This window comes from Ambystoma mexicanum, chromosome 1q (assembly GCF_040938575.1).
Source record: "Ambystoma mexicanum isolate Mex_15411 chromosome 1q, UKY_AmexF1_1, whole genome shotgun sequence".
Lineage (NCBI taxonomy): Eukaryota > Metazoa > Chordata > Amphibia > Caudata > Ambystomatidae > Ambystoma > Ambystoma mexicanum.
Genome location: NC_090922.1, coordinates 919,545,130 through 919,554,808, shown reverse-complemented (window position 1 = coordinate 919,554,808; position 9,679 = coordinate 919,545,130). Strand labels below are relative to the sequence as shown.

At 40.7% G+C, this 9,679-nt stretch overlaps 1 protein-coding gene across 2 annotated transcripts in view; it reads right to left on the bottom strand.

The window, feature by feature from the left end:
- Positions 1–4,991: 4,991 nt before the first annotated feature.
- The window catches only part of OLFM3 (olfactomedin 3), an 886,642-nt gene continuing 881,954 nt past the window's right edge, over positions 4,992–9,679 (bottom strand). For both annotated transcript variants that reach the window (XM_069641559.1, XM_069641558.1), the window contains exon 6: positions 4,992–6,335. In XM_069641559.1, coding sequence (XP_069497660.1) covers positions 5,658–6,335 — 678 coding nt within the window. In that variant the 3' untranslated portion in view covers positions 4,992–5,657. The remainder of the gene's footprint in view (positions 6,336–9,679) is intronic.

Here is a 9,679-nt window from a genome sequence, read left to right as displayed (position 1 = left end):
TAACTTTGATACATGATAAGTGTTATTACCTGACAGACTTGCATTTTGGTGCAGCCAGTTTAGCTATTTCTTTGACTTGGCATTTGTTCTTGAGCATCTATGGTAAAGCAAGCAAGATGTGTTATTATGTGGCCTGACCACCATTTTGGTGGGTCAACCCTAGCAATTGCTTACCTTGGGATGGCACTTTATACTGGGCATCTATGATAAAAGAGTGTGTCTAGACTGGCGTTTTGTTATAGCCAGTCTAGCCATTTTTTATTTTTTATTTATTACAAACAAATCAAATCCTCTCAATTCATTTCATTTTTTCCAATATCTCTGAATACCATCAGTCACCTGCACGACTAGTTATTTCTTACTTATTACTAGTTGTGATTTCTTTTTAGTTTAGCCCATAATTGTAACTAAAAAGTTTATCACGGAACATGCTAGATGCACAGAGCTCCCACTTAATATGCGGCACCACCAATCATCCATATTTCTATTTATAGGTGCAAATATGCCGAGATGCAGAGTTCTCGAGTCTCTAAGTTTGGGACATTCAGCTATTAGGTGTCTTATTGTTTCTGTTTCAATCGTGCAGTATCTACATATGTTATCCTTTGTTTCATGATCATGTCTCATCAGCAGCATTTCCTTGGTTTTGATGGCGTTCAGTCGTAGGCGCAGAAAGCTGTCACGATGATAACGTGAGGGAAATTGTGACAGATATCTCAGCATTTTGTTCAATTTGTTCTTTGTTGGCCCGAGTTTGGGAGCTGTTGGTAGTCCTTCAAGCCTAGCCAAGTTTTGAATCCACGCCCATTCTTTCAGTTTTCTTTTTGCTATTTGGGGTTGCTCCGTCAGCATATTATTGTTTATGTCGGCAGCTTTCTATTGCGAATATTTCATACGCCAGTTCTGGATTCGGAATTATCATCTTTCTAAGGAGAGACAGCGACTTCCAGATCACATTTACGTACAGTTCGTCTAGTGCGAGTTCATGTCTGATGACAGTAATGGATATATATTTTGGTAGTTTTAACACTCGCTTCCAAAATAGCACTTCCAATTTCACCCAAATTCTATAATCCAAATGTCATCCTGCTTCAGAGCCAAAAGTAATCGTGAGTATTACTTTTTGCAGATAGAATTTTCATATTGGTATTAGGGAGAATTTTCCATATAGGTTATGGATTTGTGCGCCTTGTAAGGCCAAAGTTTTAGTATGTCGCACAATGTCTTGCACCCAGCTCCATTCCCGTATTGATTTGCTGACCATAACACCCAGATATCTAATTTCAGCAATCTCTTCAATGGTCGAATTTTCAATTTTCCAAAGATAATTTTAATTTTGTGATCCTTTTTGTAATCCAATTTTCATGATTTTTGTTTAGGTAACATTTATTTGTAGCTCATTGTGATTCATGTAGTGTTGGAGCTTCGTCAACAATCGTTGTATCGTTGTAACCCTATTTGTGTAGTGTCTGCCAAAACTATATCGTCAGTATAAGTTATGCAGTTGATCTGGTGGCCATTTATCTTTGGGGGAAAACATTTTACATCACTCAAGGCCTCGGGCACGTCGGCAATAAACAGTTTAAAGAGACATGCGGCGATCGAGCAGCCCTGTTTCACTCCTTTTTGCATCCTCATCTCTTCTGATAACTGACCCTTTTTGTTTATTCTTATTCGAATTGTAGTTGTTGTGTGTAGGGCTTTTATTGGTTGTAACAGACTTTCCGGACAGTCGCAATTTTTTTATTTTTGCCACAACTTTTCCCGGTTGATTGTATCGAATGCTTGGTGCATATCAACGAACGCTAGGAAGAGATTTGACCTTTTTTCCAACGCGTCCATTTTTAGCATATTTATCAGTGTCAGGTTAATTTCAGTCCTGACACTCTTAGTAAACCCAGTTTGGCGATTCCCTTCTTAGTTGCCCAGGTTGTTAGTTTCTGCTGAAGAAAATTTGCAAATATCAAGTATCAAGTAGGGCAATCGGGCGATAGTTGGCAGGATCAGCCCAATTGTCCTTTTTGAAAATTGGGACTATTATGGCCGTTGTCCATGAGAGTGGTATTTTTCTCTGCTCTGCAATTTTTGCGAATAGTTTTTCAATGAAATTTGACAATTTATGTTTATTTTTTTTCAACATCACTTTAGTGATGCCGTCTGGCCCATCCGCGTGCACATTTTTCAGTTTTGCAATTATGATGCTAATGTCTTCGGCTGTTTCAGTGCAGTCCCATCCAGCCACCACTTCCTCATGTGCTAGAGGTGCTGTTACAGTATTCTGTGAGAACACTTTGCTATAATATTTCTTCCACTTGCTTTCAGCTACTCCACTAGCCATTCTATCTGCTTGATTGTTAGTGCAGTTATTCAGGGTGCGCCAGATCTCTCTGCAATTGTTCGATTTTATTAGTCCCAACATTCACTCGCCTTGATCTTGATCGCACAGAAATGCAAAGGCTTTGACCCAATTACGGTATTTTTGCTTCCATTTTTTAATCATTGCAAGGGCACCAGTCCCTCCTTGCAATTTTAGATTACGTATTTCCTTATAGGCCTTCTTTGTTTCTTCCTTTACTTTCCTGCTCCATTCATGAGTATGTGCTTTAGTTGTTTGTTTTTGCCATAACGATCTCTCTTTTTGGCGAGGAAGCAATTGCAGATAATTTACTGTCATTCTGTCAGCCTTGTCCACATTTTGCAATTTGCTGGTCATCGTGGTTATTTGATTGTTGGTTATTCTGAGCCCGTTTTGCCCATTATTTACATTCAAATTTTGGGTCATTCTTACAATTTTAGTTTTACTAGGTAAGATCATCTCCATTGCCAATGCATCATGGTCACTGTTTTTTATCTGGATTGTTCTCATTCTCACAATTTTGTGCCAAGAATGTTTTGATAGCCAGATGTAATCCAAGGTTTTCTCGTAAGCCATATTGTGCCAGGGGTTTTTGGCGGTATATCGCCCGCTACCTGACCATTGACCATGTCACAGTCACGTGCCTCCATTTCGATATCCCATTTGGCTCTTCTTACATGGTGCAGGGGGCCTTTCATCCTGGTCTCTTTGATGCGTTCTCCATTCGCGTTGAACCAGGTTAAGTTCATATCGCCACATATAATTATAAGAAGGTCACAGTGGGATTGTTGGGGTTTGTCTATAATTGCTGTTACCGATGATACAAATTTTTCTGGGGTTATCTGAGCCGGGTTCCAGTACACATTGATTAGTAAAAGATGTTGCAATGTGGAGGTTGTTTCAGGGAGATGTTGCAGCAACATGCTTTGCACGAAGATGTTCGGAGTTTCGGATTCAAGCACTTCCCAGTTAACTCCAAGTTTTATCATTGTTATTAGGCCTGAAAACGGCCGACCTTGGACATTTTTCCCTGCAGGATTTAGCAGTCACATAAGTATCTTTCACCAGAGCAATCCTCAACCATGTTTCCTGGAGACATATTGCAAGGTTATTACTCAGATCCACATGAAACTCGTTATACAAGTGTCGAAAACCTCAAGTATTCCAGGATATCAAGGTCAACGATGTTTCTTCGGGGATTTGGACTAGCTAATGATTATTCTCGCCATGCTTCCCTTTACCGGATGACTGTTGTGTTTTTGGCACTGTAAACAGACTTTGCCTTAAATCGTCTCTGAGCTACTCCGGGTGGTCCCCTTCAGTTGATTATGGCTATTTGGGGAGTGACTTATTTCTGTTTCAGTTATCACTAGCCATTTTGTACTGTGCCATGAATTTTTCACTGGAATCTTTGATAGCGCAAGCATGTAAAGCAGTATTACATGGCTACACTGTCAATTTACTGCAGCTATTCTAGCCAGTTCTTTGGCATGACATTTTTCACTAGGCATCTTTGATAATGTAAGCATGACATGTGTTATTCCCTTGCTAGACAGGCATTTTGGTGCAGTCTTTCTAGCTAATTCTTTGACATGGCATTTTCTGCTGAGCAACAATGATGAATCTATCTTGATTGGTTTGGGATCCCTTGTTACACTCGGGGGCTCTGGCATATTTGTGGTAAATATTTACCCCCTACCAATGCTCACACCATGCACTCCTGTATTTGCTTTTTTCAAAAGGTTGTAGGTATTTTTTTAGCTAATATTGGTTAAATGAACTTCAGGTGCAGAGGAGATAAAGCTCAACCCTGGCATATGGGCTGTGAATCAAACAAAAACAGAAAAAGTTCCCAGTTAGGGATCTCCCGCACACTTTCAATGGCCCTATATATGAGCCAAAAAGTTAAGAGTAGGTCTTGATATCATGTATTAAAACATACAATTATTGGAATCAAATGAGCTGTACACAGATTATGACATAAAATACCAATAATTGTATGTTTTGAATTGTTTCTAGATATAATTTGAAAGTATAACTTGCCCATGAAGAAGAGAACTGCCTCGAAAAAAGTTGGGCTACATGAATATTAAACTTGTATGTTACACTTATAAGGAATAGTGATGTTTATTTATGATAACAAATTTGTCATTAAAATTTGAATTCTGAAAGATTTATATGAATGATGTGATACATAATATAAAGACCTACTCTTAACTGTTTGGCTCATATATAGGGCCATTGAAAGTGTGCAGGGGACTGGAGCCCCCTAACTGGGAACTTTTTCTGTTTTTAAATATTTACCCCCTGCAAGAATAAAAATCACCAGACCCACTGGACAGGATACACTGCGTTGTACACATCACATATCACAACCAAACACAAAACATGCTATATCTGTAAACATATTTTCTCAGTGGACATTGAATTTACGGCATGGTTTTCTTTTATCTTTTTCCAGCTCTACCCCAATCCTCTCCCTATATATTTTAAAAACATAAAATAATAAAAAATACTTTTGTATCAAACATTACAACTGTAATGTGTAATGTATTTCTCTACCCCATTAGAGCCTATGATGTGTATGCCTGAAGACCCTGCAAAGAACAGTAACACAATATCATCGCTACTCTGATTGAAAACACGTTGAAAGCCACTCACATAGATGAGTGAGATTTAATCTGTGATATATTTTATAAAAAATAGTAGTTGGTGTACTTCCATAGAAGTGAAGAGATACAATTGCACACTGGTGATTACAATGGTAGAAATACATATTTTTGATAACATATGGGCTCGAGATTTAAAAACATACAGTAATGTGCCCCTTTACAGAAGAGTGCATAGAATGATATTGACATATCTCACAGATATCAGAATGTTAACTGTTTCTTCTAAAAACAGAAAACATATGAAGCACAAAATGTGAAACTACCACAATTCATGTTTTCTCCCAAAAACTGACAAAAGGTAAAAAAGACATTCATGCATTTGGACTTTGTGAATCAGATTATTATATAAGGCAGTACATTGATCTTTATTTGCTATTGATTAGCCACTCAAGCCCTCAATAGTTTGTTTCTTGATCAGATTACGGCAGTCCTTGGAGATTAAAGAATGGTGAATGTGGGTGTAATCCCAACAGGCCCTAGCAGACATATATCCATCTCTATCAGGAAAACACTGGACAATGATTTTTTGACAAACAGACCTGAAAATAATGCAAATTTACAGAAACAAATCAAGGGATGCATCTCAGTTTTTTTTATCAACTCACTTTCTAGAATTAGAAAAGAGAGACCTATGAGTCGTCGTCAGTCTTAATAATGTGAAATAATGTTATGTTGAAGAGGACCTGATGCCCGTTGTTCCAGGCATAAAGGGCACGGTCTCTTGCGTTGTAGTCAAGCATTGATATATGGAAGTACTGGTTATGAAAGGGTATGTCTGTGTACTCATACGTTGACGATTTGGTAGAGTACGAGTAATAAACCTTTGCTCCAGTTAGATGCGAGTTGGTGACATACAAGGTGCCACAGATCATGAAGGATTCTCCCGCACTTCTTTTTGGGTATCCTGTGCTCCAGCTCTTAGTAACTTCAAGAGTATCTGGTTTCAGCTGGCTGATGACAATATTGCCAGCATTTTGGTTGGTAGCGTATACAGCCCAAAGCCCAATTTCATCAGCCATTAGATCAATATCTGAGAACCCACCCCAGGTATAAGGGTATACATTGTGAAATCCAGCATTCTCCAGACTACGCTGGGCAAGGACCCGTCCAGTGTCAAAGTTGTACTTGATAATGATGTTGCTCTGATACTTGTTGAAGTAGAGAGATCCATTGTAGACCACATGATTGGTTCCAGCCCACTTGAAAGGTAGATTGTATGTCCTGGACTCAGCCCCACTTACAAAATCTGCCATTGATTTGTATTCACGAACAATTTTATTGTTAGTATAGCTGTCCATGTACCATACCTGGAAAAAAGAACAAAATTACTCATAAGAATAAAGCATAATAAGAAACTTTGCACAATTCATTTAAACATGTATCATAATACAAATTCCCAAAAGCAATGTATTAGTAAAGAAAATTACAGTTAATTTGATGTACTGGGAGAAGTTGTAGGTAGACAGCATGTTTGCGCACCTTTAGCCACAAAGTAGTTAGTGCAGATATTCTGGCTCTGGAGCAGGTACTGCCCTCTCTGTATTACTCAAGTCTTTTTTTCATTTATTTGATATGTTTCCTACCTTTCTTTATGATGGACTGATCAAAATATTATTTTAACTCCAGTAAGCAAAAGCACCATGGGAGGGACGCCCATCTGATTAATAAAATATCATGATTCCCCATTGCACTATAGAAAGGTCAATGGGCCTCATTACGACCCCGGCGCTAAACCATGGAGCTATTAGCACCATGGTCCATGCCGGGGTCCGCCATGGTGAATGGCGGAATTACCGCCCCATTCCAAGGTTGGCGGGCCGGTAATTCCCCATTCACCATGGGCCCTTCCCCATTCCCATTTTTGCCCCATAGGGCTCAATGGAAATGGGGAAGGCGCTAAGTACGGTGCCGCAAATTGCGGCACCGTACTTAGCACCAAGGTCCCTTTGCGGCACCCTACTTTAACGCCTGCTTTTAGCAGGCGTTAAGGTCGGGTCCCGCAAAGGGACCTCCTAATCAGGCGTTAAGGATTTAACAGCGCCGACACCTTTTACGGCGCCGTTAAACCCTTAACGCCAGGGTCGTAATGAGGCCTAATGCGTTTACTACCCTATGCATGAATGCACATTTTTCATTTTAGCGCCTCGCCTCCAGTTTCATCAAGGACCTCTACTGAAGCAAAGTCTTCTCCTCTTACTTACACTGAGCTAACTAATCATTCTCTTTAGTAATCCTGCCATCTCGTCACACACTTCTTTTCATACATTCTATAGTTATTTAAATCTTTACCTTTTTTCTTTTGTAGCATGAAGTATTTTGGCTGCCTGTATTGCTATGGAATCTTGACCTCCTAAAGGTCTGTGTGACGTGTAGGGATGGCATGGTATGACAGACTCAAGTGATCACAGTTCAAGGGTGTTTATTGAACTTTTATCGAAAAACACCTATCTAACCCTAAATCGATGATGGGAGCAAGATACAACCACCAAATAATGATAATACAGTTGTTGTGGAGTCTAGTCAAAATAAAAAAGGGCCTATGTTAAGATAAAACTATTGCCAAACTGTACCGCTATGCTACAAAATATTGTGGGACAATGTTCTCAAAAAGAAAGAAGTGTTGACAAAATGATAAGTTAGGACGTGTAGACTGGGGCTTCACTTCCCCGGGTTTTTAGCACACGACAAGGCAGGTCACTTAAACACAGCACACTTCTGGGCTTCTCCGGTATGAGGTCACAGTTACTTTCTCCCATATAAGGGCCTTTCTGTGCCCTAGTCTCTTGGCTCAGAGGGCCTGATGTTCCATAAACAATACAGAAAAAAGCACGCCTCCTTGATATTCACGTCAGGCAATTTACTCTTCACCCTGGATCCCCCTCTTTCGGGTTCAGATTCTTAACCTTCACAATTAGTCCCCCTCTGCCGGGCTCAGAACAATTTATTCACCATTAGTCCTCCTCTTCTGGGCTCAGACCAATTCATTCACAATATCTTCCTGGGTGATTGTATTTATTCACCTCTGGATCCCCCCTCAGCTGGGCTCAGACCTCTTTATTCACCTCTGGATCCCCCCTCAGCTGGACTCAGACCAACTTCAACACTTAGACAAAGGCATTTGAAAGTACACAGCATTCCAGTTTCCAATATCTTCTTGTGTGATTTAGCTATTCACCCCAGACGGATCACCCTCTGCCAGGCTCAAATCCCCTTTTCCCACAATTAGTCCCCCTCAGCTGGGCTCAGACCAATGTTAACACATAGGCAATCAAAGTCTTTCGATTGTGCACGGGATTCAAGTCAAATTGTAGCAGGAATACTTCAATTCATGTTTCATTAATCTTCCATACTCTTTGGGGTACCAAACAGAGACCTTTGAGTGAGCACCCCTGTGGGCCGAGCCACTCTGGTTCTGGTAACTATCTTGGTTTCTTTAAAGTTCAATCGTACACAAGTTCTTCGTTCATACAATGCTGCTGCTTGCAATTGTGAGCATCACACAGCCCGGCTTCCTATCAGCTTCTCCCAACTCACCGGCTATGCTGCACTTGTTGTCTTCGCTTTGTTGTCAGGGTCAAGGATGGTACCACAGTGGCAATTTCTCCTCTCCTCCTTGGCTATCAACGCGGGAGGGCCCTGTGTACCTTTTACAAATGCTGCAATGGTCGTCAGCTGTTATTCCTGATCTTATGTTTCTTTTCTTTGAGATTTGTTGAAAGTCACAATACTTTCTTGAAAAGGGCAAAGGCAATTCCCTTCTTGTAGTCCTCTCTGGTTTCGCCACCTTTCACCTCGATGTATACTTCCATCCCAGAATAACTGCTTCCTTGTACGTTTGTCCTCACTCAGAGTGTGCTTTCATACTCCGCCTTTTATCTGTGAGGGGAAGTGCGATGAAGTCAGGTGTTCCTAATTAGCAGTAATGGCCTGACTCTGCCTGACATGAGTGTTGTGACATGTCAGGTATACGGCTCTAGTGTTAGTCCGTTGTTGCTCATGATGAGCTGCCCATGAGAAAGTGTTTGTGTTGCAAAAGGGGGAGGGGTTGAGTTTCTAGATATCCTACCTGGTAGGATGGGGAAAGGGTATTCTAAGAAAGAGGATACCAGGTCTTGCCCTTCGGTGTCCCACTTCCACTCCCCGAAGACCCCCCATCCAGGTGATCCTTAACAATCCTTAGCTTTCCCACTGCCTTGTAACACTGTTCATAATAACTGAGTTCATGAAATATCAAAACAATGGGCCTCATTACGAGGTTTCCACCAACCACGTAACATTGTTTCTGCCTCCTTATATCCCGCTGCCACCAGGACATTACAAGTCTCGGCGACCCAGGATCTCATGTGACGGAATTCGTAATTCCCATTCCCATAGAGTCCCATAGAAACTATACACCTGTTTTTGTTGGTGGATAAAGCCGATGGACTCCACAGAGATCCACAGCATTTGCGCCTGCCTGAAAGTCCATGGCAGTGCAAATGCTGCCTGATATGTATGGCAAATAGGACGGGAGGTTGCAGAAATGCAAGTTAAGTTCCACCACTCTAATCCACCATACAAATAATTGAAAAAGAACCCCCTATTGGCCTGATTTACAACAGCATTTCACAATGGCACAATCCCATTGGAAGACACTTTAAAAATCAGGCTG